This window comes from Colletotrichum paranaense, assembly GCF_030867605.1.
Source record: "Colletotrichum paranaense strain IMI 384185 chromosome Unknown Scaffold_2.1, whole genome shotgun sequence".
Lineage (NCBI taxonomy): Eukaryota > Fungi > Ascomycota > Sordariomycetes > Glomerellales > Glomerellaceae > Colletotrichum > Colletotrichum paranaense.
The window spans coordinates 1122795-1149541 of record NW_026848960.1 but is presented as its reverse complement, the minus strand read 5'-3'; the positions used below and the strand labels follow the sequence as shown (position 1 = coordinate 1149541).

Sequence of the window (26747 nt, the reverse complement as noted above, 5' to 3'; positions counted from 1 at the left end):
TGCATCAAGTCTCGACGGGGTTCATAATTGCGTATCAAGTGTTGTATTAAATTCTCTCAATTTCTTCTCACGAGGGATTCAGTCAGCCTTTCCACTCTAAACCTTGGTCTCATCGCCCAACATCCTCCAATATAATTGAAGTCAACAGCGAAAGTAAAAGCAATACGATCTATTTGACGTCTTCAATAATTCTCAGCTCTCATCATGTCTTCTATGCCTTCTTCACCACCTTTCGATTGGAGCTCAGAGAATTCGAGCGGAGAAAACTCCAGATCCCAACCACCTGGAGGTGGCGCCAGCTTGCATGTTGGCGCAGCGGATGTCCCTCTCATTCCTGGTCACGTTACTGGCCACGACCCTGGTCACATCGCTAGTTACATCGCTGAGCCCTTTGAAACCTCGAAGAATGACTTCCACCGATTTGATAACGATCTCGACTTTAAAGGCACTCATGGAGGAACGGCTTTGCTATATTTCACCCAGCACAGAACGCCCCAATATGAATTTATCAAGAGGCTCATCAAAGACGGGGCCTCGCCCACAGATCCATGCCCCCAGAAGTGCTGCACACCGCTTATCAATGTTATCCAAAGAGCAGACCTCAGTAGAGAAGAAGACAAGGAAGCTATCAGGTATCTCGCTCGCAAAGACATAGCCAACGTCAATTCAGACAACTCTCGATACGGTTCGGCCTTGAACAAGGCATGTTACGACGGCAATTTGGCAATGGTCAGATTTCTTACTCGGGAGTGCGGCGCAAGCGCAAGTTTTCTCTCCAAAGGTTTGTTCGGCAGTGCCTTGCAGGCCGCATGCCTATCCAAGGCGGATAAGGGCGTCATATGCGGCATGATACAACATCTCGTAGGAGAGGCCAGAGCAGATATCAATGCACAATGCGGATTCTTTGGCACGGCGGTTAACATAGCTTGCCTGCTACAATCTGACGAACCTTGGTCGCTTATCTTAGACATGTCTAGAGGTCACTCGAATATCCCTGATCCGATGGGCCGTTTGCCAATTCACTTCGCAGCCGTCTTCTCATACCGCAGATACGAGCGCATTTCCCAGCAGCCTCGATTGAGGGTCTTGCCTTTGGAATCCAAAGACAAGACCGGTCGCACTGTTCTACACTGGGCAGCTCAAAGCGGAGATGTTAAGACCGTCAGCGATATTCTCACATCTGACAAAATCAAGCTTGATATCGACCAACCCGATAATGATGGCTGGACGGCGTTATGCTGGGCTGCTCGAGGTCTGACATCAGGAGCAAAACTCGGTAAAATGTCTTCTCAGGGTCAAACAGATATTATTAAATACCTTCTCGAGCGCGGCGCCGATAACACGGTATCGGTTCCGGGAGATGAACTTCAGAGCTGGACTCCGTTGCAAATCGCTATTTTCCACAACAGTGGAGAAAATGTTATTGGGCCTTTAGCCAAATCGGCCTCAGCGGAGGAAACATCAAAATTATTCACGGAATCATCTTCTCTACGGACGGGCTATGTACACAACAAACCAGCTTGCATTTGTTGTCGATCGGTATGTTGTTTGCTGAGTCTTGCACTATGAGCTGTCTAACCTGGGTGCCGAATTCAACTCCTTACTAATGCCTTACATCACATAGCCCATCATCGGCACAGCATGGTCCTGTCAGGTTTGTATGGACTTCAAGCTTTATTTCAAATGTTATTTCAGTCGCGAAAAAATTCATCCTGGACCGCATCATGATTTCAAGAAGAGCGATTCTGTGTTTGGCGAAGACCTCGATAAGGAAGACTTGAAGACATGGATGAAGAGATGAAGCCGTTTCGACTCACACCTATAGGCGACAAAGATGAGTCTTGATCTCTTGGAGTGACAGATAGAGAACAAGACCATTGTCAAGTAGCAGAACTTAGAGATACTAGAACTTATTCATGAGATTCTTGCTTCGCAAAGTCTGAGCCAAAACTTAATTGCCATGGACTGAATGAATAACACTTAGATATGATGACGGGGGAGGCTGGATTCCCCGGACGGATGGCGGCCTGGTTATCTGCCTTGCTCTGAGGGAAGGTCTTGCCAGGGGATGAGAGATGGCAAGGCCTTGGCAAGCAAAACTGAACCCCTGTCCCGAAATAGAGAGACGTAGTACTTCGATCACCTACGGTAGGTACTATGTACAGAACCCTTCCACCATCAGCCGCACGTCTTCGGAGCAGCCAATGAGTATCCGGGTTAGCTCGTCCATCTCTAGCGCCCAAAAGTTCAACGTTCCCCCCCTCATCTCCACCAAAACACTAAGCTTTCGTCAAAAATGACTCGAAAGCGCAACGCTAAGGATGGACTTAGTCGGCTATCCTTTCCTCTTCTCAAACTCGCGGGGACTCTAGGTGAATTTAGAATATGACGATTCGTCCGAGCCCCGGGCCCTATGCTGACATTGTCAATCACCGAGACACTCCTCTAGTCGTAGTGATTACTCATGACTTATAGAATTGTCTTGGCACGTAAGCTTTCGGCGTTGACTATCCTCATCTAGCAAAGTATGAACACGGTGATATGGGAAATTTATTGCAATAGTGTTCATCATTCATTAACAGGTCATCTAAATCTAAAAGGTATCGCGCACCGAAATCCCAAACGAAACGCCAAAGGTATCCAACTAATAGATCAACAGCAATTTTTCCTGACAAACACTTCAGCGCGCTACCTGGCCGCCAAGACCGCTCCTGCAAAAGACCGTTCCAGTTGTGGGCTGCTTGATCTTGTTACTATTGAAGTTCCAGAGACCTTTGCCACCGGAGGTCATGGCGAGGCCGGTGGTGGTGCCGTCCTTGTTGGTGTAGCTCAGCTTCATCGCGACCGCGGCATCGTCGGTGCTGTTGGACTGGCAGCCGACGGTGAGCGTGCCGCTCTGGGATGAGACCCAGTTGTAGGTGGGCATCGTCACGACATCCTTGTACTTGACGGCCGCCGCCGAGCTGCTGGCAGCGGTGACAGGGGTGGTGCTTGTGCCGGTTCCAGTACCTGTTCCAGTGCCAGTGCCAGTGGTAGGGGTGGTAGCGGGAGGGCACTTGGAGTTGTCGTACAGGGTAGCACCAGTCTGGGGGAAGGGGTTCAGCGGGCCCCAGAGGTTACCCTCGGCATCACGACCCAGCCCCTTGGTCAAGAAGGCGTAGCTGCGGAAGTCATGTGGGCTGGGAGGGCGACCGGGGACGGAGTCTTCGGGCTGGATCCATTCCGAGACAGGCATGACATATTGGCCGGCCATAATACCGTTCTTCGTCTTCACGGTGCCGGTGCCGGCGACGACGCGGTACTCGCGGGCGTAGTTGTCGTTTTGGGTCGCCTTGATGCGGTACTCAAACTTGTTGCGGACCTCGGTGCTGGGCACGCTCACACCCGCAATCTCACGATCGACGGCCTCGCCAGTGCACGGGTCGTACTCAATGGCGTAGATCTTGATGGGGTTGACATTTGCGGCAGAGTCAGATGTATAGCCGACGAACTGTGTCGTGTTAGCTACACGGGCATTTCATGATGCGGAGACAGCGGCATGGGAACTGACTCTGGTCTGTGCGATTTCCTGGTTGACTGTGTCGGCGGTCCAAACGCCAATGTTGGCATCCTCCATGCGGATGTACGTCGGGGCGCCCGAGGTGGTAATCTGGACGTTGCTCACGACAAGGTTGTAGACGATGATCTCGCTACCGGACTGAACACCAGAGTACTCAACGAAATCGCCAGCAACAATAGGAGCCATGACCAGGGCATCAGGGGCTTTGCTGAAAAATAATTGTTAGAAAGTTTCGGATAAAAGTGAGCTTCGAGACTTACAAAAGTCCTTGTTTAACGCCAGGAGTGACATCTGGTCTGTTGGACTGAGGGCAGAGAGCATCGGTGGCGCTACGCGGAACGCACATGGGAAAGCCAGAGAAAGAGCTGATGCTTGGATTGGCGTCGTCTGCAGTGAAGAAAGGCTGGGAAGTGTATCCGACGGAGTAGATGGCGTTAGGGTCGTTGATGCGGATGGTGCTTCCGTCCGTCAACTTGATCCGGCCATCAGTGTTCACGCTATCAACGAAACCAGAGGCACCATTCAGAAGCGATTGGGCGATTGAGACCTGAGCAGCAACGGGAACCCCGTTGACGACATTGCCTGTGACCTCGCAGTTGTAGCCAGTGTAGCCGCCACTGCTGCCCACAAATTCCTTGAAAGGGATGAAGGCCGCTGGGAATGTGACTTGAAGATTCTTCGGCACAGTAATGGCGTGGCCATTGCACCTGAAGGTGCCGCCGGTGTTGAATTCTGTTGTGCTGGCAGAAGCACTGCAGTTTCCATGTCAGTCTGAAGTTCACCAAATACTGTCATATGACTGGAGGGACGTATGCTTACCCTTCGAACGCTCCGTTAATGTCGAAGGGATAGTCTGCAACCTGTGCTTGTACAGATGTGAAAGAGACCGAAGCACTCAAGGCCGCGTAGAAGATTGACTTTGCCGAATACATGATGAGGGTATGTCTGAGTCGGCTAGACCAGTTTGCCAGATATCAGACTGTGAGAGATGAGAGTGGTGGATAACTTCATTCTGATCGAGATATCGCGATGAAGCCCGGCACTTATGAACTATTTCTGAAGAGTCGGCCGAGATCGTGTCTCCCCGCAGTAGTTCCCATACTCTCAACACCCGAGATGGATTCGAGGGGACCGTGAAGCTTGGCAGCTAAAACACGAAAGGTCTAGAACGTGGCTTCGTAGCGAACTAGCACCCGAGTGGTGACTCCTTTGAAAACCCCATGAGGCTAGACGAGCTGATCCGAAACGAGAGGATAAATCCAGAATAGACGGATGGTGCGGAAGCCACTTGTGCATGTGGCAATGCACATACATGCACGAGCTATGATGAATATGCAGTATGCAAGAAAGACTAGGATCGCCAACCCCGAAGAGGCCGGCGAGGCCACGATTCTGCAGACTGGCCTGGCCGTATGCCGGTCCATGCACGAGGAACTAGAGATACGACTTCAGGTCAGTAGTCCTATGCAGATCTCCACAAATCTTACACCGAGTTGTGCGGAGATGAGGATTCCGGTTGGATGGTCATGATTTCTTGGCCGGATGGCTGGATAGCTGGTAGATCACAGGATGGGGAGATGAGGGTCTGCAGAAGCTGAGGCTGCCACTCGACAGGGAAACGCCACGAGAAAACCGTCTACCGCCACCAGACAGTTTTTCCTTCGACGGCGAAGAATAACTGTGACAACCTTCAGCCAGTTAAGGGTCTTGGCATGGGAGGTTGGTGGGCAGCCGTTCAACAGTAAGGTCCAAACGACAAAGACTCAGTAAAGAAGTCGAGAGCGCGTCGCGTGCGAATCCTTTGACAATCATCCGAACAGGCTTTTCATCGTATACGGTACGCAACGTCTGGCGTGAAACGAGAAACGTTGGGGGCTTCGAGACATGGTCATCAGCTTGGGCTTGAGGATGCGGCTTCGAAGAGGACAAGGACAAGGACAAGGAACCGCTCGTGTGGCCTCTTTGTTCACGACCCGGCAGTCTGGGTAGCTGGAGTCCTGATCCCACGACTGCCGGGTGGATGATTCGCTGGCAAGTCGATAGGGTGTGGCAGCCTGGGGTATACGAGCACAAAGCGCCGAAGGACACGGCCAGAGAATGTGTTGTGGTTAAGTTTACTCGGAGGTTTTCGACGTTTAGCGGCGGTGATGGGAAACGGAGGTGGACAACGAGCGCCTGACTAAGGTGGACCCTGAAGCCCCGATCACGAGAGCTTGACCAATCAAACTCGAGATAATTAAGCTTCATCTTGGTCCGGGCTGAAGCGCTAATAAGGTTTAGCGACGGTAGCGGCTTGGCACTAAATTATGGGGCTCCAGGAACCGAAAACTTGGGGAAGGTGTCGCCCAGGTTTACTGACTGCTTGTCTTTCTTTCGACTTTCCCACCCACCCAGCCTTTTTCCCTCCTCCTCCAAGTCCCGTTCTTTCTCACCTCATCGCCAATTCCGGCGAATTCAACGCTTTGTCCCACCTCTCATCTTTTCCATTTCCGGCCGAAACATGGACACTGCCTCCACGTATCCTCCAGTTTACCCCTGAGATCAGACTACTAGACCTTCAAAGTCCAGACGATGTGCATTGTCCGAACTTCAACGATCCATCCGATATCGATGCGAAGCTTCTTCTCTGCGCAGAAGTCGGACGAAAAGCTCGCCGAGAAGACATGTCGTCGAATCATGGACGCATCATCGAAGGAATAAGCATTCTGCAGCATCCATCAGCTGCGTCAATGTGGCGTACGATAAGTCTCGTCAAGTTGTCGGCCTGGCCACGCTCTCCAGTCCCAGTGACAGCCCACCCTCCGGCTTCCACACCGCATCACGTGCCGCAAGACTGCGTCTGGCTCTCTCAACCAGCCTTCGACAACCTCTTGTTAAGGTCGGCTGCTGACACCGTATGCTAAGCATTGTCAGCCTAATGACACCAACGAGAAAGTTCTGCCTGTCATAGATGACATGAGGTTGGCATGAACCAGGGTGTACCCCTCCATCATCGGATGGGAAGGATGCCCAGTCGGGAACCGATCAGAGCCGGCTCAAGCGTCGATAAAGACCGACTTTAGGCCTGTGTGTGTGTGGAGGCCCGCAGCGTTCGTTCGCACAGAATGCCTGCTTCGAGCTGTTCAGCTCTCATGTTCTTGCAGCTGGACCAGATACGATGCACACTTCCACAACTCCGAAGCCATTGGTCCGGGGCAGCATCCCTGCTCCCGTGCTCTGGGGAACGCAGAGTCCGATTTGTCAATGATCCCATCCACCTCCAACTCGACAGACTACCGACCCAGTACCCTGGAACCTCTTGCATGTCAGCTCCGAGTCGCTTCTTCCTCTACTGTCCGTTGAATACACATCAGCTCTTAGGCATCCTGCGCCAACCGATACTGGCGCTCGAGCCGGTACCGTGATCCCAGAATAGCCTCGCTGGGCCATTTTTGGTGCTCGCTCAGTAGCTCGTTTCAACTTAGGAGGCTCGCGCTATTGATATCTTGCATTGTCGAAGGTTCTGAGGCTGAAATAGCCACACCAGATTCAAGAACAAGGGACCTAGACTGACTGAACAGCCGCACTAGCTCTTTCTTTATGGCCTCGACACCTGGCGTCAACTCCCAGCCTTCTCATGTCGTCTTGACCAGCGTCAGGTAAACCTCCCGCGCCCGGCTCCGGCTTGCAAAAGCTTTTCTTACATTTCCATGCATCAAATGGCGCGCTACGCGAGAGTGGCGCTCGTCTTGACGGCCTACCCACTGACCCAACCACAAAAAGCAATCCGACGTTGAGGGCTTGCATCTGGATGGCTGTAGCTGCCGCCCGTTGACTTCTTTATTCGTATCTCCGATCCACGAGTTTGCAGATGGGGTCACCTTCGAGATACCAAACGGATCGTACGTGCTAGAGACTAGCTCGACCATCGACTGGCTGCTGCTTCTGCTGAACCAAGATCCTGGGTTGCCGATGGCCTGGACCCCCCTCGGCATACTCGGACAAGAGTGTTGCATCTACCGCGTGTTTCTAGACTGGCCTACTTTCTTCACCGTCCAGAAATCTGCCCTTGGAGTGTATGCATGGACAACGACATGCCCCACTGACGCCGAACGATGCGATCCATGTTGAAGGACCGTAAGTCGGCCATTGAGCTTTACAGTACGCCCTCGTCAGCCCACCCATCCCAAGGATATTGCTCGCCTTAGAGAGCAGCTCAGACTAGCGATGCTCTTGCTCCAAAGGGCTAGCCGATAACCTCTGTGCGGGAAACATTTCGCTCGAGGTCAACCCTTCACCGGCTCACGCCATTGCTAAGGCTGTCGTTGTGGCTTTCTACCTGGGGTCCGGCGTGGGTCTCGTCAGATTGGACTGGATCGCCGTAACTCGGTCCATGGTCTCGCCGCCTCGACCACTCAGATTTTTGATCGAGATGAAATATGAAAGTTGATAAATACTGGAGTTCTGTCCCTACGAACGGAAATCTTCTCCACCAGTCTCATCGCCCTTATCTCCTTCCAAGCATTTGACAGTTACAAAGGCGTCGCCACCCGTCTTGGCCAGCACTTGTCACTTGCACTGTTTCTCTTGGCTAATTTCCCTGCATATCATCTTCCATCTCCGCCATGGTCTCTCTCACTCTTCGCCAGTCTCTGGCCATTGTCTTGGCTCTTGCTTCTGATACCCTCGCCAAGGACTGGGAAAGTCCCGCATACACATGGCTCTACGAGTTTCCTCTACCAATTCCCCCTCCTAAGGAGGAACGATAGTAAGCCACATCCGCAGCTCATACCGTTCGTTGATGAAGAGCTCTCGTGGCTAACTTTCAGCAGCCCCAACCAGGCGATCATCAATCCAGTGACCGGAAAGAAGATCAGGTACTATGAGGTTGAGGTCAAGGAGTTCACCGCTCAAGTTTACCCCAACCTCAAGCCTGCAAACCTGGTCGGATATGATGGCATAGCGCCTGGACCAACCTTCCTCATGGAGCGTGGCGAAGAGGCAGTCGTTCGCTTCATCAACCACGCCAAGATGGCCAGCTCAGTTCATCTTCACGGCTCTCCTTCGGTAAGGTTTAGAACCATCCACCCTTGAAATACTATCATCTAACCTTTTTTGCTCAGCGCACACCTTGGGATGGTTGGGCTGAAGATGTCTTCAACCCTGGCCAGTACAAAGACTACTACTATCCCAATAACCAGAACGCCCGCACTCTCTGGTACCACGACCACGCCATCGACCACACTGCCGAGAATGCCTACTTTGGCCAGGCTGGCGCATACATCCTCCACGATTCCGCTGAAGACTCTCTTGGCCTCCCCAGCGGTTACGGCGTCTACGACATTCCTCTGATTCTCTCTGCGAAACAATACAATTCCGATGGTACTCTGTACTCGCCTGCCAACGAACAGACTAGCTTATACGGCGATGTTATCCATGTCAACGGACAGCCTTGGCCGTATCTGAAGGTCGAACCCCGCAAGTACCGTTTCCGTCTTCTCGATGCCGCCATTTCCCGTACATTTTTCCTCTACCTCGAAGATCTCAAAGCCAACAGAGTCGAATTCGAAGTCATCTCCTCCGATGCCGGCCTCTTGACGGGACCCCAGAAGGTCAAGGATCTCTACATTTCCATGGCCGAGCGCTACGAGATTGTCATTGACTTCTCCAAGTATAAGGGTGAGAATGTCACCATGCGCAACACCAGAGGCTTCGCCGCGGATGTGGACTATCTGCACACCGATAAGGTTATGCGCTTTGTAGTCAGCGACGAATCGGTCAATGACAAGTCCGAAGTCCCCTCCTCCCTCCGGGCCGTGCCGTTCCCCAAGGACAAGACCGGCGTTGATCAGCACTTCCTGTTCCACCGCACCGGCAGCGACTGGCGTATCAACGGTGTCATCTTTGCTGATGTGAACAACCGCGTCCTTGCCAAGCCTAAACGGGGTACTGTTGAGGTTTGGGAGCTCGAGAATAGCTCCGGCGGCTGGAGCCACCCAATCCACATCCACCTCGTCGATTTCCGCGTCATCAAGCGCGTCAACGGCCGTAGCAACACGGTCTTCCCGTACGAGTCTCAGGGTCTCAAGGATGTCGTCTGGGTTGGACCTGGTGAGACTGTGACCGTCGAGGCTCACTACGCCCCCTGGCCCGGTGTGTACATGTTCCACTGCCACAACCTCATCCACGAGGACCATGAGATGATGGCTGCTTTCAACGTCACCAAGCTCGAGGACCTTGGCTACGACGAGGAAGCCTTCGCCGACCCCATGCAGTCGGAGTGGCGCTCCAAGAACGAGAACTCTGCTGCATCTAGCTGGGACGCGATCAAGTCCCGGGTCGAGTACATGGCCAAGCTCCAGCCCTACAATAACGAGCAAGAGGTCGAGAGCCGTCTGGACGCTTACTGGGCCACCAAGACCAATGCGCCGCCCCCAAGCTCGACCCCCAGCTCGACGCCCTCGACTCTGGTCGTGAGCACCACTACGAGCCCTGTGGTCACTTCTCCCGCTACCACTCCTGCCAGCTCGACCATCACCTCCAAGGCCACGACCACCAGCAAGTCTGATGACGATGACAAGAAGAAGAAGACTTCGTCGACTAGCACCAGCACCACCTCGTCCAAGAAGAAGCGTGGCATGCGCTTCCGCGGGGTGGACATGGAAATGCCCAAGCGCACTGCCGCGCCCCAGGCATGAGAATGATTAAGTAATTATCACGCACGACGGATCTTGAGGATTTCATTTGCACATCTCTCCGCTTTACGACTTAATGACACAACCCACGCTCCTTATAGACCATTAGATATCCTGTCCTTGAGCACATCTAGACGTATTCTTTCCCACTACATAGTACGGGCGGCGGAAAAACGGACAGCCCTCACAGTATTTGTAATGTTGTTTACTTTCGATTTAATGCAACGAGAAAAACTTGACGCGCAGTGTTACCTGTTGAGTGCAAGTGTGTGATTGTTACGCATCGAAAGTGACACAGTCTGGTTACTAATGCTGTCCGAAAATATCAAGATGATGAGAACCACTGGTGTAAGCGCGCGCCCAAAGAAGACTCACTTGGCCAGTCCAGGCTGGTCATCTCCGGCGCAACCTTACAGCGTACTGTGAACAACTACCCATCTGAGATGTGGATAAAGAATCTCCTCTCATGCGACCCAAGGACTTGGCCAGATAGACCTGCGTTGAGGTGAGCAATGGGAACCGTCGCGCTTTCTCTTCGTGAAAGAGAAGACGCTCAACCGAAAAGTCGATTTTGAAGAATCGAGAAAAAAATTGGTAGCTTCTCTTTGATTGAGCGTGTCATCCTTAGTGCAGGGGCCATGCTACTGCGAGGAAAGTTAGTGACAGTTTCCAGACTCGAACTCGAGGGGTATAGGGATGGTGCTTACATCTTCTCTGTATCGTTTCAAATTGACCAAATGCCCGAAGGCAAAATGTGAGAGAAAGTTGATGGCTTATAAAGGAATGTGGAGTAGGGGGTGTGGGCCGGGGCTTGATTGGCGGGGTGGTGACGTGCAGTTTGCAGCTGGGGACGGCTGGCCCGCGAAGCTTCACCTTTCGGTGCGGCGGCATCAGCTTTGTGACTTGATGATGAGGGCAATAGTTGAATTGAGGCTCTCTCCTGAAGGTGCCAGTCGAACTGATTCTCCATAGACGCGTCTATCGCACGCTTTTTTTTTTTTTTTTTTTTTTTTTTGCGGACAGTTGAGACCTTGGTCCCTGCCGATGATTGACTTCTCGTAATCGGGCAGATAATCGCATTTCCGTTGTTCAATTTTGTATGATCGTCAAGGCTATATATAAAAGACGATAGAAATATCTGGACTCAATCCAAACCATGATTTACACAAGAGATCTATAGTTAATTTCCAGTTCTATCAATACATTCCTCTCTTGGATCCGATTAACGCCAAAGCATCGAGGCGATCGACCCCGTTATTCAAATCTCGCTCGTAGACTCGCGGAGGACTGGTATTGGCAAAAGTTAGCAAGTGTCAACATCCACTCACGTAGATCGCCCAAGACTTCCTCAACAGTTGAGACTTCAAGAAGAGAGCTCACTCACCAAACCCAGCAAACATTCCCTCAGTCAAAAGGCTCAGAGCAATACGACTTCACCCCCGTCCTGCTCCCAGGCGAAACGCCACACGCATCGACAACAGCCTGATCCGCCGCGGCAGCAAAGCACGCATCCTCAAACTCGTTCCCGCCGAGAAAGGGATGCGGAATCACGGGCCACGCGCGCGTGCTGTAGCACTTTGCCTTCTTCTCGCTCCATTTCGATATCGTCGGCGCGGACGGGTCGCCGCCCTTGACGCCGAAGAACTTGTCTTGCGGGTATTTGGCGCAGGCGGCTTGTGTCAGGCAGGGGTCTGATTTGGGGACTTGGTCGCTTCCGCACCAGCAGAAGTGGTGTCTGTCGCCGAGGGCTTGTGTGGCGAAGGCGGCGAGGAGGAGGGGTATGGAGAACTTCATGGTGGGTTTGCGATGGGTTTGGGTTCTGTGAAGATGGAGGGAAGAGAGAGAGGCGCTGGTTGCGTCGAGTCTTTGGCTTCAATGTCGATTGCGTATGCGTTGAATGTCTTTTTGTTGTTGTAATACGCTGTCTGAAAAAGGCAACGTTATCGAGTTGAAATATAACGTCTTAATTCTATAATCACATCTCAGTCGCTTAGAGATATAGGTATCTGCGAGCAATAGAACGACTAGATGCTCGACTATACCAAAGAGCCAATTGTGTACTCAGTGGCTATCGCCATAGCGGAGCCAAGTGGTTGAATGAGTTGCTTACAGTCCTATCAATTTCTTTATATTATTCCTGGCAGACTTCCTGCAAACCTTGAAAGAGGGATCTACACTAATACTGCCCAGAAGATCCTCGAATGGGGAAACATGAACCAAGCGGCAACGCCGAGCCTGACCCATAGTGATCCAAGCTTAGTGGGAACTTTATCTATCACAACATTGACCGACTCTCATTAACCACGCAAAAGTGTCTTTATCTTACCAGTTTTTGACCTGATATCCGATTCGTGTTGAAGTCAATCATCATCAATGGTATCGTAACAAAGTCTAATTAGATGAAGGGAGGTCCTTGCTCGATTGCACCTTATCACGCAATGATGCTTGCCAATTTTGACGACAGACAGCACGGTCCAGGAAACAGCTTGCCCGGCAAACATGGAGACTGATTGTTTCGACTTCAAGATGCTTATATGTCTCACTTGGACACCGAGAACTTGCCTCGATGAGCCTCACTGCCCATCATCATATTTTTTGTCTTTCAGTGTATATTGACCAGCTGCTCTGCGCCGACCTCCAGACACCCCTAGCCTTTGTATCAGTCTTACCAAGAGTAACTGCTGGCAGTTCATTCTCGAGACATAGTAGCCTCTCATGCACGTCCGATCTTTACTGGCGTTATACGCTGGGTATTTGAGTGTCTATGTGGACGCGGCGCCGTCTAGTCCTGGCTCCGACTTGCTCTCAGTCGTGAGCCCGCGTGCAAACTGCGTGCCTAGCCAACTCTCGAGCGATACATGGAAGAAGGAGGGCGTAGACAACTTCCTCGCTAACGCCGCGAAACATTATACGGAGTACTCTTCCGACAATGTGCAAGCTCTAGGAGCATACTTAGGTGCCCCCAACTTCTTTTGCGGGGTCAACCTGTGGTGCAATGCCGGTCAACCGTGTACACCGGTCACTTTACCTGGGTGGTAAGCCATGTGTTCTGCTTCTATCCCATTACTCTTCTCTGTACTAACGAGTTACGCAAGGTACGCCTTGATGGGTATCCAAGGCTGGAACAACTATGTCAACAACCTCAACCTCGCCGTAACCTACGCCGCCACCATCCTAAGCCTGAAGCTCGCAAAGGTGGTCGACGACTTATGGCCGGCAAAGAAAGACAACGTAACTCCCATGAAGCAGTTCCTGGCATGGGTCAACGGAATCCTGAACGCCTTCCCAACCACAGCAGCCCTCGGCGCCACCGCGGGCAGCATCGCTAGCACAGTCCAGGGAGGCAACATCATTGCGGGCGGTATGATGCTCGCGCCAAGCGCGGGCGGCCAGTTTCTGCGATGGAGCGACCTGTCGAGCCAGATGGGCGGCAAAGTCGACGAGTACAAGCAGGCGATCGGGACGTACGCGAAAAAGGTCATTGACGCGCCCATTGACGATCCGACGTGGGGTATCAACAAGGTCTTGAGCGGCGGCGGCTTCCTCTCTCGCCAGACGAACATCACGCAGGATGATTTCGACACGTGGATGTACAAGACTGTCAGCGTGAACGCCATGGCGCTGCTGATGCAGGCGCAGAACGTGTACATTATCCGCACTTTCAACAAGACGGCGTGCGATGACTCGTCTGCCGCTATCCTATGCAGGCAGGAGGCGAATAGCAAGTGGACTGAGTGGCGATTCCAGAGGCGCGATAGCGATGATGATGTGCCCGAACACCGGCTAGCAGAGAAGCTCATCCAGACGTATGGGCTTACCAAGGAGGAGATCTTGAAGGGGCCTGCGGACTGCTTTGATAAGCATGATTATGAACAGCTGACGAACCCGTGGGAGACTGTGTCGGAGAAGGGTGTTGGCTTGGAGCCGGTGCAGTTGTGTAACTTTAATGTCAATGTTTGCAACATGGATGCGGCGGAGGGGGGCGAATATGGGCCTACTGATGTGTATGAGCCTGGGCATTCGGATTGGATGTGTGAGTTGCAAGGCATCACTTGGACTTAGAATGGGATGTATCACGGCTCTCAAGATCGTCTTGAGTGAAGGTGGCATAAGGCACTAAATCAAATGTTTCTGATGACCTTTGACTCCATGATAATGTTCGATGAAAGGATCACCCTCCTCTCTTTCTTCAAGGACGTTTATTTCCCAATTTCGTCAAATTTTGTGGCCCCGGCAGCGACACTGCCTTCGTTCGGAAGTCGCTGAGTCTGCCCAGCTGCTGACTGGCTTGGTCCTTCATGTCATCGACATGCGACTAAGGGTGCTGACGTTAGTGAGTTCGCGTATCATGAGGCCTGAATAATCTAGCAGTCGAGGTGACCTGTGAACTTAGAAACCAGTCTAGTTGCCTCGCCTGCCCATTGGATCCCCAAGTGAAGGAAGCGGGAGCACGCGCGAATAGCAAAATAAGTACATGGTGGATTGACTCATAGCTGCGATGGTTCCGTTCTGAGACGTAGATACATACTGAAATCCTTAGACGGGGAAAAGATGGATTCAACTGCGCGACCAATTCGGCGCCTTGCATGCGACCGTTTCCACCAAAAACTGAACATTGCATCAACATGTCTATGTGTGAGTCTGTGGCGCTCCTGAGATATGTCCAATCTTGATGTTGATTGACGAGGCTAGTCCTTCTGTCTCGGCAGGATAATCATGTCGGAAGATGGTTTAGGAAAGAAACAGTGCATGAACTGTGTTATTTTTTACATTGACAGTCTGATCGATACCGAGATCGTGGCTGGACCCAATCATACACAGCGACCGGGGGCTTTCCTACTGTGCCTCGAATCGTACAGATACTGTCACTGAAACTTGCCAAAGAGGTAGTCCCCTTAGGCGGCCGAACCCCGCTACGTCCGAGTTCGAAGGCATCTGCCCCGCAAATGTAGTCTGGCACGCATGAGGGATTCCACCTTTCTGAGAGGTTGTCGTATCATCTGGCTTCTTTCTGTCTGGAGCTCGCATAGCACTTGGTCGTCTTGATGAGGAGGGAATCAGGATGTGACTAGGACCACTGCGTTTCCTGACCGTTGGTTACCCATTCGCCGTTGACCGGAGATTCAAATCAGTATTTAATGAGGGAAACTTTTGGGGCCAAAGAAAGCTCTTCTTGCAATGTTTGCGAAGCAAGCGCTACGCTCGCGGTGTTCGGCGACTCAGTCAGCTTCTAGCAAGCATAATCTACCAATATTTCAACTGCCATAGAGCGAGTATCGACTTGAGATCAAGATGGACTTGAACGCCGGGAAATCAGTCTGTCACAGGTAAAGCTACCATTTCTCATGTTGTTTGGTGCTTGAAGCTTTCCGCACCGCTTATAAGATTTAAACATGCGTTTTACTGATCAGCTTACTGCAGTGGTTCCGAGCGCAAATCGGCACACGCGCATTCAACAGCAGAGTCGCAGAGAAGCCTCCCCAGCCAACAGCTGAATGCCTATCGGAATCAGGCGCCTTCTGAAGATAGCAATATCTATCGCGTCGCATACCAGAACGCCGATATGAGCGCCAGCGCCGCGCGACATATGGGCAGAATTGCCGCGGATTTGGTCAAGTTTACTGGTCGATTTGATGGCAGCTCTTCCTGACAGATGCTGTGAATTCATTGTTTCCAGAGACGGGACGAAAAGCTCGCGATACTGGTATCCTGAGGTCGGCTACCGGTATATGTATGGGAAATAATTGCAGTAGATAGCATCATTGGTCCAGATTTGAAGGAGATCGAAGGTTCAGCGTCGCGTCGCATTCCGATCAGTCGTATATTGGGGTATATGTAAACAAGGCGTTCATCAGGGTTTGGAAAAGGTGTAGGGGACGAACAGTAGCTTTAGGTGCTAGACTACAGGTTTAGACCACCACAAGATGAGTGGTTGGTAGATGAGTAGCGACCACCCAACCCCGTGAGCTCTGACTTTGGCTTCTGCATTCTCACCGCCTTACGTTCGTTTGGCTATGCTGTAACTTGCTAGTTCGAAAAGGCGGATAGATTCACGTTAAGATTGTCTACTCCAGCTACCTTACGCGCTGATAAAAGCATAAACGCCTAAGCGGCCATGTGTTTCCCTGAAAGGTGATGTCAGGTGTAGTGCTCGAGACGCTTAGAAGGGTGAACCCAAGGACACGTGCGTATCAAGGGGAAAGCTTCAGGAGGGAACACTGCAGGCTTAGGCTGCTCTTGATTGTTGTGCCTACCTTAGAATCCCTTGGGAACCTTAGCATAAGGCACCTCAGTTGCCTTCAGTGTCTGATCTTATGTAAGCTTGGGGGCAACCGGACCTGAAGAACACAGTCAGGTGCCTACCGTCTTACTGCAGTTGGCGAGGCCGGCACGGGCAATCCACTTTCGGCACTTGAGTGGGGCCGATATTATTATGGGGCGTCGGCCACCACCGGGCTTCTACCTACAAGCACTTTGATCAACATGACATTTTCAAGACCTTACTCAAAGAAAGAAGACAATGGCTTGTTTGTTCGATCTTCTATAATCTTTTCAACACCCCGCTCATGACAGTCAGATTTATATCTTCCCTTCGAGTACCTGTTTATCCATGCCCTTTCAGGCAAAGCGTGGCCCCCAAAGATCTCGGCATGGTTATCGGGGAGCCGGGCTGCTGCTCGGTCGTACTTTCCAAGGTGCCTTGCCTCGACTTACCTTGCCTTGCCTTATATCAAGCTATACCGTGCCAGTGAATTTACCAAGTGCAATCAATGGGGTAAATGCAGCCAGCCACATTGTCATGCAGAGTTGCAGAGATAACGGGAGAGAGAGGTGCTCAAACCTCAGTGCTCGCGGGCCAGGGTATCACTCGCTGACTGATTGGTTGGTGTGCGACAAGTGTATAGGGCTGAGGGGATGCTTCGTGCCTTGATTGGATTGTTTTGAAAGGGAAAGCCCTGCTGCCTGGAGGAATCCCGTACTCGAGCCAATAAAGATGACCGTCGGGCGGAGCACATCACACCAGGGATACATGCGCACAGCCGTAGCCAACCGGATGTGAACTCTCGCGCTGATGAGACGTAAAGTCCTGATGCCATCTTCATTTAAGTCCTCGAGAATCCCATCCCACGTCTACGGAATCTTGTTCTAGGACTTCTTTCCCGGAAACCTGGATTCTTTCGTCTTTGGCATTACTCCATGCTTTTGGGTCAGCCCTACATATACGTCTGCCCATTCCCGTCCCCCTCCCTCTTAATTTGGGCTCTGAATGAACTCTTTCGGCCCCCAATTCCAATTCGCCAAATCGACCATATTCTACCGAACGCCATACTTTGGACAAGACCTACAAACAGACTTCCTGCCGATTCTGATCAAACTGGTCTTCGAACAGTTTTACGACTTTCACCACAATCTTCTCGCTTCGTCAAGCTCGATATTTCCGGTTCAGCAAGACCACCTGAGAGCACCCGGCAACACATGGCCAGGCAGCCACCGAAATCGCGAGGCGACCAATGTTTTGGGCGACCCATCGGCGGACAAATTTCTTCAAACGAGGCAATTCGGACGCCTTTCTCAGATTGCGAACCACGGATGCCTTGGATAAGGCATCGCGAGGCAGCGAACGAGGCGGCTGGCGACCAGCTGCAAGCCCCGCGCGGAGGCCTCTTGCCTGCGTCACGTTGCATCATCTGGAACCTGGAAGCGCCCCCTTTTTCCCAACACATCATTCTCATCACCACCTCATCGACGATTGGATCTCATTCACTCTCGGCAAGGCAGATTTATGCGCCACATCAACGAGAGTAGGCTCATCGCATTAGATAGCGCTTACATCCAATCTGCGCTGCCCGTGGAGCTTTTTCCACTTCTATTTGCAGGAGCTCACCTCAGGAGCCTCCCCTCCCAATCCCTCTCAAGTCACACAGTCCCAACGCCCGATCGCCAAAGTTGGCAGGTCTTCGTTCACATCACAGCCAATAACCGTAATCAGTGATTAATCTCGAATAGGAAGCATCTTTCATCCCGCACACCTGCGACTTACAGGCTCATGCACGGGACTTTCGGTCGTCCAGTGGGACGCCTGAGAGATCGAAGAGCTTGAAGTCAAGTGTAGCACACTCGATGGCCTTTCGTTTTGCGCATCAGCCTCCTACCTGGCTGCTTTAGCCGGACGAATGGATTTCGTCATTGCAAGTTACGATCAACTTGGTCTGGACCGGCCTTGGCAATGCTCCAGCTTCGTTGCAGACAACTTACAATGCGAAAGATCTTCAAAGGTGTCCACGCGGCTTGGGCGACCGATGTTGATGGTTCTTTCAAGCGAAAGATACACCTCATGTCAGATACTTGACATTACCAAACCTCTGGGAAAGCATTCAGTGCTCACGCTCATCGCACCAGAGAGCTTGAGCATCCGTGCTTGAGGTTGAGGATGCTATTACGACCACCGCTATCTACTTACTTCACAGACAGTACGATGCGTGAGCTGCAACTCATTGGAACCACAACAACTCGAGATTTCGACTTCACTGTCTTTTCAGGAACACCGGTACCCTGCTTACGAACATTCAACCTGTGGGGCCCATCTTGTGCTTGGGGTGGGGGCGGAATAGACTGGGACGCCTTACCAGGCTGAAGGGGACTAACAGGAACAAGACAACGATTGGACCACAGGATTGAATCCTTCGGCAACCTCGCCCCCCTGCCGGAGACCTGCTCCCTCGATTCGAATGCCACGCCGTCCCTCAACGTTACTGCCCATACTGCGGCATCGTAATTGAGCCGACTCCATCGACTTTGGTGTCGGGTATCCGTTTGAGCCTTCTATTCGTTGAACGGCCGCATTCCACCTGACGCAACCCATTGCAAAGGCACTCGCTGTTCCCCTAGGCCAAGCTCAGCCATGCAAGGGTCGGAAGTGTATTATGTCTCCTTCAAACCTCGAAATTTGGAAAGCAATGGTTCGCGCGCTTTGCACGCTGGCCGTATTTAAACCTGCCAAGTTGGATCCTGAGGAACCTGCACACTTCACACAACAACGGTCAGATTCGGAACCTCACGAACAGCTAGCTACCTGGTTCTTTGAAGATCAGTCATTCACGATTTACGTCCACAACTTTGCGCACACTGCCCATCCTTCCCACAGGCAAACATGGCGCATTCTGAACAGTCAGCTTACAGCGGGTACATGATCCGGTCCCGGGCGATGGGTGTGATGGGAGAAGATGCGCGTCAGGCTTGATGTACTAATCCAATGGGTTCTAGCCATTCCTCCTCGAAGGGATCACACAAGCACTCGTCAAAGGAATCCAAGAAAGAGCTCGCCCAACGACGAACTTCGATGTACCAGAACCAACCGGCTTCCGACGAACCCACCGCGTATGGCGCCGCATTCCGAAGCGAGGACGTTGCGGCCAGTGAGGCGCGCCACCAGGCTAGAGCCGCGGAGAATATCGCAAGAATTATGAGCCAGTACGGCGGAAAGTAAGACGATTGACCTCGTCAGGCATATGGGAAACGCAAGGCGGAACGGAATACGTGTGTGACTGGCAAAGGGTGGATGTGGTACGGCAGGGTCAGAGTCCATTCTTCGTCGCGTTGGCGTTGACCGCCCGTGGCTACAGAGAAGACGCCGAAATGACGGAGAACTAATCGCAGGCGGATAATAGTCGAGAGGCGTTCATGGAAAGGGAAAGATACCATAGATTCCATAGTCGGACGACTTTGGTCTGCTTCTGTAATTGAGCATTCGTTTATGCTTTTAATTCTGCTACAGCTACCGCATGTGACTATCCCCGCCAGCCGTCTATGTATTCCATAACAAAGTACTCGTGGCGTCTTTCTACCGATGTTAGCCTGCTAGTACTTATAATTCCTAGCTTACTGGCATGGACGACAAAGACCATCGTCAGGCCCATCCAAGTAGCACTGGATCGCAGCTCATCTCAGGATCCCCTGCCAAGGAAAGACGACTGCCGCTCCAAGTGCATGGGAAAGAGCAGTCTCTTCCGGCATTCAACGGGAGGAAGGAGAGTGCCTGGAGGTGTCGGTGCCATGGAAGCTGGAAAAAAATGCATTTTCCGTCTTGTTCCTGCCTGGAGCTGCATTAGCGCTTGCTGTTTGTGGTGTTCCTGCTGACGATGGCCGATCGCCCTCTATCTGGCAAGGACGAGGCAGGCACATGTCAAGCTTGGAAGCAGGCAGGACGACGCGTGACTTCCTGCCTTGCCTGGCCCTTCCTGGATCACAAGCTCCGTCCTCCGCTGCCCCTCCAATCCCATCTACGTTGACGACACCTCTGTTCAAACTGCACATTGCATCAATTGTCATTGCCCATCTCTTGTAGTCAATTGGTCTTGTTGAATACAGTATCGACATCACATGTTCGCAGAGGCATCAGCAGAGTGTACCCGAGGTAATGGCCACTTCAATTGGCTGGGCAGTACACGAACGACGCAAGACTCTTATTCGAGATGATCTACATCTTAAACCTCGCGGCTAGCCAGAGACCCACGAGCCCTTCCTTTTCGTATTCATGCGATGCAGTACCCATCAAACTGCCACGGCCTTCAAGAACGCCCTGCTCTCGTTGCCCTGAGTCACCTTGGCGACAGGTGTGAGATGAGCCTCATCGGCCTCAGAAGTCCCCTGCAATTGGCGAACATACGCCTGGGCAACTCTGAGCCAGTTGGCCTTCTCTCCCCGGCTTGCACCCTGTCCTTCCCACACCCAAACGGCTCGGCCCGCGTCATCCAAGAGGAACACGTCTTGCTCTTCAAAGTCCGAGAGAGCAGCCTTGCTGCCATCCTTGACGAGGTCGAATCTGAGCTCCCCGGAAGCATCGCTGAGGCGAAAAAGCTTCTGAGGTCGCTCGCCGGCGTGTGCCTTGGATGCTGATCGAACTGGTCTGGGGCAGTGGAAGCCAGACTGAGGCGTATCATCGTCACCTCCGAGAAGGGTGACGATAACGCGAGATCTCGATTCTTCTTGGGCCAGAACCTCGACGTCGATGTGCTTCGCCAGCGTCATGTCGTTGACAACCTGAGCAGCTTTGGCCTTCTCCATCGGACTGCAGCTCTTGCCCTGCCACTGCCAAATCTTGTCGCCTGTGTCGAGCACAAACACGTCGTCCTCGTCCAAGCTTTTCCACGTTGGCTCGACTTCGTGTACAACAACGCCGTTGGCACCGACTGACGGGTTCTTGAAGATGCGCAACAGAGTGAGAATCTCCTCCTTGGGCTCCTCGTCTTCGACATGACGGAAGCCAGATCTTACCCCTCCAGAGCGAATTTGGATGCGAGGGAAGAGCTCTAGGAACTCATCAGACGGCGCCGACTGTAGCTCACGATGCTGCGTCGCGGCCCCGTGCAGGAACTCATCGAGCTCGACCGTCTTATACGCAGCGGTACCGGCCTCGTCCTGCGATGTGTGGGCACCGAGCCAGAAGAAGATGTCATGACCAAGCTTCTCGGCGTCATCTTTGCTCCCAACCTTGTACGAGTTGAGGACGATGTAGCTGTCGCCATCCATAAACTGACCATACTTCTCCTTAGGCCATGGCTTGACCTCGAACTCCTCGATACGCCAGACATGAAGCCCAGCGGCTTGGCCAACATCGCCTTCATTCCAAGCTGGCTCGGTAGCAGCAGAGTTGTACTTCACTTGGTGGTCAATGTCCGTGCCAATGAGCTCGACATTGCTGTCCTTGATGTCGTACTCAGTCGGATGCACAAGGCCTTGGTTTGGCGCCATGATCAATTCAAATTTGCTCAAAATATCTGAAGAGATTGGTTCAGTCGTTTTTCACAATTGATGCGCTTGCCAAAGTCTGAAGAAGAATCGAGGTTGAAGAAGATGGGGGAGAACCAGGAACAGCGTTTCAACGAACGTCATGGCACACACGGACGCTGTCTGTGGCTGAGCCAGTCACAGTGGATCGAAGCTCCTCAGCTTGTGCGGGGATCAGCAGTTTCAATTGGGTCGATCTGCCAGCTTTCCTTGCGGCTGTATCGCGAAGCCACACGAGATCCATCAATGAAGTACTACAACGCCCCACGAACGCCTCAACCAGGTTCCTCAAAGCCTCCAGCGCCGGCCCAGCTTCCATGATATTTGCGGTCTAAAAGTGGAAACAATATTTCGATATGTCAAGGGAACAAAACAGGGACAACCAACCCGCAGCGTCGACCTCAGCCCCAGCCTCAGTTGAAGGGAGTGCTGAAGCCCAGCCAATCCGACTCTGGATCTGGTACCCCGGTCGTCCTCATGGAATCGCCGCCTAACCCGCTCATCACTTGTGGCTGTAGTAAATTCGTCTGACCATTGGTCGCCCGTGAGCTCGGCTCAGACATCTTGGGATAATTGAAAAAGTCGAAAACGTCAATGTTGTCAAGTTCGCTCAACGAAGTCACTTGAGTCGATGTCGGCTCCATGCCAGAGCGTCGTGTGGAGGATGTCAAGGTTACCAGATCGTGGGCACTCCTGAGGCATTGCTGTTAGTACGGTCCCGGGGGTGGTAAGACATCATATGGTATTACTCACTTCCTCATCGCGGTAAAGCTCATGTCGCCCTGTCGCCCTCGATGTACCACCCGAGCAAGAATTTTGGCGTAATTGTTTGCGACCTCCCAGTACTGTCCAACATGGCGAAGCGTTTCGATAAAAAAGTCAATCTTGGGATCAACGGGACACCCAACAGTCGCAGCGTGGATAAGCAGCAACCTAGCGGCTACCCACAACGAAAAGGCGAATGGCGGCCCCAAGAGATCCAGGCCGTTGGCCTCAAAGACGTCCTGCGCAATATCGCCGAGACTTTGCACGGCAGACAAGCACCTCTGCATGGCATAGTGCGATGGGACGAAAATGTGAGATCTCACAGTGGGGTACGCAGCCGAGGAATGCAGACGCACCACAGACGTGACATATGCGCTATGCAGCATGAACCAGTTGGCGACGCGGCTCGCGGGATCTGAGTGGCACAGAGCCGAAATTCTGCTGTACTCGCTCGGCAAGCTCTGCAACCAGCTGTCGAGCGCACCGTCCAGCGATCTATATGTGTTCCGCCAAACCGCCATTTCCGACGACGATGTTACGTCTATGGGTGTTTTGAGAAAGTCGTGGACCTTGCTCAGTATACGCAGGATCTCGCAGTGGTACGAGAAACTGCCGAGGTTTTCGGGTTTATTGATGGTCGGGCTGCCGGTTTGGTCGGATGACGGACTCCATGACTTCGTCTCAACGGGAACGTTTCTCGAAAAGAGGTCGTATGAACACGGCAAACCGCGCTTCATCTTTTTGTCGTCGAGCATGAAGTCGAATGTCGTTGTCGCTATCGTCGCGTATCGATCAAGGAGATAAACCATCCAGCAAAGCCGTCGACGGCCCTCATCTTCAATCCAAGATTCTGGTCGGCCCATCGCCACCCGACGGATCGAGCCCGTGTGCGGCGTCTCCTCTGCCTCGGCCGTGAGATACACGCTGCTCTCTTCACAGAGTTCCAGTTGTCTCACATTCTGCGAGAGCAACGCGAGCATGTTCCAACCGCGCGGCCCATTTGAGGTTCCCAACTCGTCCAAGCAGAGTATCACCAAAGCCCTCAACGCGGCAATGCTCACGTTCTCCATCGCATATATCTGCACCCTATGTTTCGACACTGCATGGTAGTGTGACCGCATGTCGGGCGACAGCCGCGGGTCTTTCATGAACCTTAGTGTCGTTGCTACTATAGCATGTAACAAAACACGATCGGCTTCGTTGAGGGACGTCGAACCAAAAAAGGCACCGAAGGTCGTTTTGCGGTCCAAGATCGGACACCACGTGTTGCAGTGTTTGAAGTATAGGTCGACAAGCGTGTACAGCATGTCGTGAGGCGGGAACTCAGAGACAGTCGGGACTGAAGATGCATCTTTTCGAGGCCCGTTGACGCTCGGCGATGCGCCTGCTTGGCTGAAAGACTCGCCTGCGGATAGGTTCAAGAGAGCCTGAACTGAAGTCCGGTCACCATTCTGTAACGTCTCTTGGGCGTCACCGCCCTGCCAGAAAGGGCTCGAGAAGGCTGGTGTCCTTCCATTCGTGGTTGGTGGCCCTCTTGCAAGGCCGGGAGCCGGACTGACGCCATTCGCGTTTCCATCAGGACGGAATCCCTCGATTTGTGATGGCGCCTGATTGCTGATGGATGGCGAATGAGCCTGTGATGTGGCGACGTGATCATGGGCGATGTGATCTTCTACGCGACGGCCAAGAGCCTGCAAGAGAGCATCGAGCCTGTTGACCTTGGCCTCAAGTTCGAGACTGAAACCGATACGGCTACCCGGCTTCTGTCTTTCTAGATAGACGCATGTTCGGTTGTGACGGGCACACCAAGAACATGCGGGCTCTGCACGATCGCACTTGACCTTCCTCGCCTTGCATAGTTCGCATCTGGATTCGCGTCAGTCGATGGCCATGCATCTCATTTGGGGGGCCACACAATCAGAAGCGCACAACATACGATGTCTTTTGGTGCTTCTCCCTCTTACGCTTCCTCGGTGCACCGGCCGAGCCATTGTTTGTCGTGTCTTCACCACTTGAGCCCTCGTCGTGGCTGAACACCGAGTTCGCTTCCTCCTCGGCCATTTGTTGCGGACGTGCATTCGTGTCTAGCATATCTGTCCCATGGTCGTGGGAACTCCACATTTCCCGTTTTTACTTTGATGGGCTGCGAAGGTGTTGCTCTTATCAGGACCCTTTTTGGATGGAGCCGTGAGGAGCCTGGCCGAATTTGATGTCAGGAAGTGGTCATTTCACTCATGAGCGGGCGTGCAGCAAGCAGTAAAAGGCAGGCTAGCGAATTGCCTCAGCCGGCCGGGATGCTGGAGGGAGTGAAGGATTGCACCGCAGCACCTTGGGGCGCATGGGGCATATCCGGCCTTGTCCGCGTTGGTTGGCCGGATCGATGGGCGAAACGTGGGCAGCCGAATCCAGGAGAGAGTCTCTGTACCGTCTGTGTGTGTACCGAATAGTGCTGGTGTCAGCTCTGCAGGCGCTGCAGTGTCAGTCAGTCCACCCAGTTTGTGTTGTGCTCGAACCCGCAGAGTGCAGTCTGCAAGTCGAAGGAACAAGTGGAGAGAGATGGAAGACAAGCACCGAGTCTTCAGCGAGAGGCAAAAAGGACTGACTAGTCGACTAGGTGGAAAAGACTCGGGAAGCCAAGGCCGCGATGAGGGACTTTGTCAGCAAGCGCTCGAGTGTCTGAGTCTGACCAAGTGTGAGAGGGGGACGGGGTCCTTCGGTGTTCTCTCCCGACAAGCCATTTGAAGAGATGGCTGGCACGGAGGGCAGAAAAAAAAGAGAGATCCAGTCGTCGGCCCACTCTCGTCCACAATAAGAGTTGGATCTCTTGCGCAACTCTGTCACTGTCCCTTACTTTACGCGGTCTGACCGTCCTGTCTGTCTGCGCTGCCAACTAATACCGTGACAGAAAGAGTGTACATATTACATACAAAGACTGCGGAAGACGACGGAACCGTGTACAGTATCAGAAATGAAGACTCCTCCGTGCCGCCAATGCGCACCAACCAACCAACCACTTGCGCCCGGCATCCTCGTTTTCCCGGAAACTCGTTACACACAGCATCCGCCCGTGGCATGGGATGGACGGAACGGATGAGGGGAGATCGTTGCGCCCAATGATGAACCCTTGGGGGCGATTACGATAACCAGAGCCATCTCCGAAGCCACCAGGCATGACACTGGCACGCTGGTCACTACGACGGAACAACGGTGCTAATACAGACTACCGCAAGACATGCAGGAACCGCGCCGCCTCTGTTAGACAATTCCCCTCAATTTTCTTCTCCAAGTTTGCTGCCGAAAACCCCCCTTCCACACGGCAAACAGCGCCGCACCCCGGCCACTCCGAACTCTCTCCCCCGCTCCTTATGGTTCCCCTGTCAAGCCTGCTACCGCGAGGATCATCCATGGGGCGATGCAACCGTCAAAGGTGGGGGTAAACGGCAGTGGCTTCGACGATGTCTTCTTCCACAGGCCCCAGAAGCAGTAGTCACCGGGTGGCTGACAGGTAGGCTACAAGCCTACAACTAACAACGCCCATAACAAGAGGAGGGTCTTTTTTGCCAATACCCCCCCGGAACAAGGCCGCGCAGCAGGCTGAGGATCGCGATGAAGTCACTGCATTCCGCTCCTGCCTGCTTCACGACTCAGTTTGAACGGGGTCATGGACGACGATTTACACTCCGATCATCCGGATTTTACAAGGAACATGCGCACGTGGGGACGGGTCGAGACAGCAATGCAACCGCGGCTTTCCCTGGAGCCGTCGACTTGGCGCTCTTGCAAAGACTTGCATCGGTGAACAGGGCAAACGAACCAGCTTCTGGCGCACAAAATCGAGTTTCCGACAGAGGCAAAATGCGTCATAATGCCGTGCTACCTATGATACAGATTGGATTTTTCTCTCCAAGCGGCGCCGGATCGCATGTGCGTGCGCCCATTGTGAATGGACCTCCCAAACAACA

The 26747-nt window shown here is 52.7% G+C and overlaps 13 protein-coding genes across 13 annotated transcripts; 8 read left to right on the top strand and 5 right to left on the bottom strand.

Moving 5' to 3' along the window:
• Positions 1 to 204: 204 nt before the first annotated feature.
• CPAR01_02268 (uncharacterized protein) lies at positions 205 to 1801 on the top strand (the record flags this gene model as incomplete). Its single annotated transcript, XM_060486556.1, has 2 exons — positions 205 to 1539; positions 1625 to 1801. The coding sequence occupies 2 exons, from the start codon at positions 205 to 207 to the stop codon at positions 1799 to 1801; spliced, it is 1512 nt and encodes a 503-aa protein (XP_060353884.1).
• Positions 1802 to 2680: 879 nt separating this feature from the next.
• Positions 2681 to 4491, bottom strand: CPAR01_02267 (uncharacterized protein; the record flags this gene model as incomplete). The annotated part of the gene is made up of 4 exons (XM_060486555.1): positions 2681 to 3490; positions 3551 to 3767; positions 3820 to 4311; positions 4379 to 4491. 4 exons carry the CDS (start codon positions 4489 to 4491, stop codon positions 2681 to 2683), a joined length of 1632 nt encoding a protein of 543 aa, XP_060353883.1.
• Positions 4492 to 5257: 766 nt separating this feature from the next.
• CPAR01_02266 (uncharacterized protein) lies at positions 5258 to 5806 on the bottom strand (the record flags this gene model as incomplete). Its single annotated transcript, XM_060486554.1, has 1 exon — positions 5258 to 5806. One exon carries the CDS (start codon positions 5804 to 5806, stop codon positions 5258 to 5260), a length of 549 nt encoding a protein of 182 aa, XP_060353882.1.
• Positions 5807 to 8163: 2357 nt separating this feature from the next.
• Positions 8164 to 10236, top strand: CPAR01_02265 (bilirubin oxidase; the record flags this gene model as incomplete). The annotated part of the gene is made up of 3 exons (XM_060486553.1): positions 8164 to 8306; positions 8371 to 8605; positions 8662 to 10236. The coding sequence occupies 3 exons, from the start codon at positions 8164 to 8166 to the stop codon at positions 10234 to 10236; spliced, it is 1953 nt and encodes a 650-aa protein (XP_060353881.1).
• A 1401-nt stretch (positions 10237 to 11637) lies between these two features.
• Positions 11638 to 12027, bottom strand: CPAR01_02264 (uncharacterized protein; the record flags this gene model as incomplete). Its single annotated transcript, XM_060486552.1, has 1 exon — positions 11638 to 12027. One exon carries the CDS (start codon positions 12025 to 12027, stop codon positions 11638 to 11640), a length of 390 nt encoding a protein of 129 aa, XP_060353880.1.
• Positions 12028 to 12948: 921 nt separating this feature from the next.
• On the top strand, positions 12949 to 14295 carry CPAR01_02263 (uncharacterized protein; the record flags this gene model as incomplete). The annotated part of the gene is made up of 2 exons (XM_060486551.1): positions 12949 to 13268; positions 13329 to 14295. 2 exons carry the CDS (start codon positions 12949 to 12951, stop codon positions 14293 to 14295), a joined length of 1287 nt encoding a protein of 428 aa, XP_060353879.1.
• Positions 14296 to 14395: 100 nt separating this feature from the next.
• On the top strand, positions 14396 to 14596 carry CPAR01_02262 (uncharacterized protein; the record flags this gene model as incomplete). Its single annotated transcript, XM_060486550.1, has 1 exon — positions 14396 to 14596. The coding sequence occupies one exon, from the start codon at positions 14396 to 14398 to the stop codon at positions 14594 to 14596; it is 201 nt and encodes a 66-aa protein (XP_060353878.1).
• A 1062-nt stretch (positions 14597 to 15658) lies between these two features.
• CPAR01_02261 (uncharacterized protein) lies at positions 15659 to 15883 on the top strand (the record flags this gene model as incomplete). Its single annotated transcript, XM_060486549.1, has 1 exon — positions 15659 to 15883. A coding segment is annotated over one exon (225 nt), but the record flags the coding sequence as incomplete, so codon positions are not given.
• Positions 15884 to 18407: 2524 nt separating this feature from the next.
• Positions 18408 to 18656, top strand: CPAR01_02260 (uncharacterized protein; the record flags this gene model as incomplete). Its single annotated transcript, XM_060486548.1, has 1 exon — positions 18408 to 18656. The coding sequence occupies one exon, from the start codon at positions 18408 to 18410 to the stop codon at positions 18654 to 18656; it is 249 nt and encodes an 82-aa protein (XP_060353876.1).
• A 728-nt stretch (positions 18657 to 19384) lies between these two features.
• Positions 19385 to 19720, top strand: CPAR01_02259 (uncharacterized protein; the record flags this gene model as incomplete). The annotated part of the gene is made up of 2 exons (XM_060486547.1): positions 19385 to 19416; positions 19498 to 19720. The coding sequence occupies 2 exons, from the start codon at positions 19385 to 19387 to the stop codon at positions 19718 to 19720; spliced, it is 255 nt and encodes an 84-aa protein (XP_060353875.1).
• A 1064-nt stretch (positions 19721 to 20784) lies between these two features.
• CPAR01_02258 (gelsolin) lies at positions 20785 to 21984 on the bottom strand (the record flags this gene model as incomplete). The annotated part of the gene is made up of 1 exon (XM_060486546.1): positions 20785 to 21984. The coding sequence occupies one exon, from the start codon at positions 21982 to 21984 to the stop codon at positions 20785 to 20787; it is 1200 nt and encodes a 399-aa protein (XP_060353874.1).
• Positions 21985 to 22433: 449 nt separating this feature from the next.
• On the bottom strand, positions 22434 to 24906 carry CPAR01_02257 (uncharacterized protein; the record flags this gene model as incomplete). The annotated part of the gene is made up of 3 exons (XM_060486545.1): positions 22434 to 22713; positions 22774 to 24651; positions 24722 to 24906. 3 exons carry the CDS (start codon positions 24904 to 24906, stop codon positions 22434 to 22436), a joined length of 2343 nt encoding a protein of 780 aa, XP_060353873.1.
• Positions 24907 to 25955: 1049 nt separating this feature from the next.
• Positions 25956 to 26222, top strand: CPAR01_02256 (uncharacterized protein; the record flags this gene model as incomplete). The annotated part of the gene is made up of 1 exon (XM_060486544.1): positions 25956 to 26222. One exon carries the CDS (start codon positions 25956 to 25958, stop codon positions 26220 to 26222), a length of 267 nt encoding a protein of 88 aa, XP_060353872.1.
• Positions 26223 to 26747: the final 525 nt, after the last annotated feature.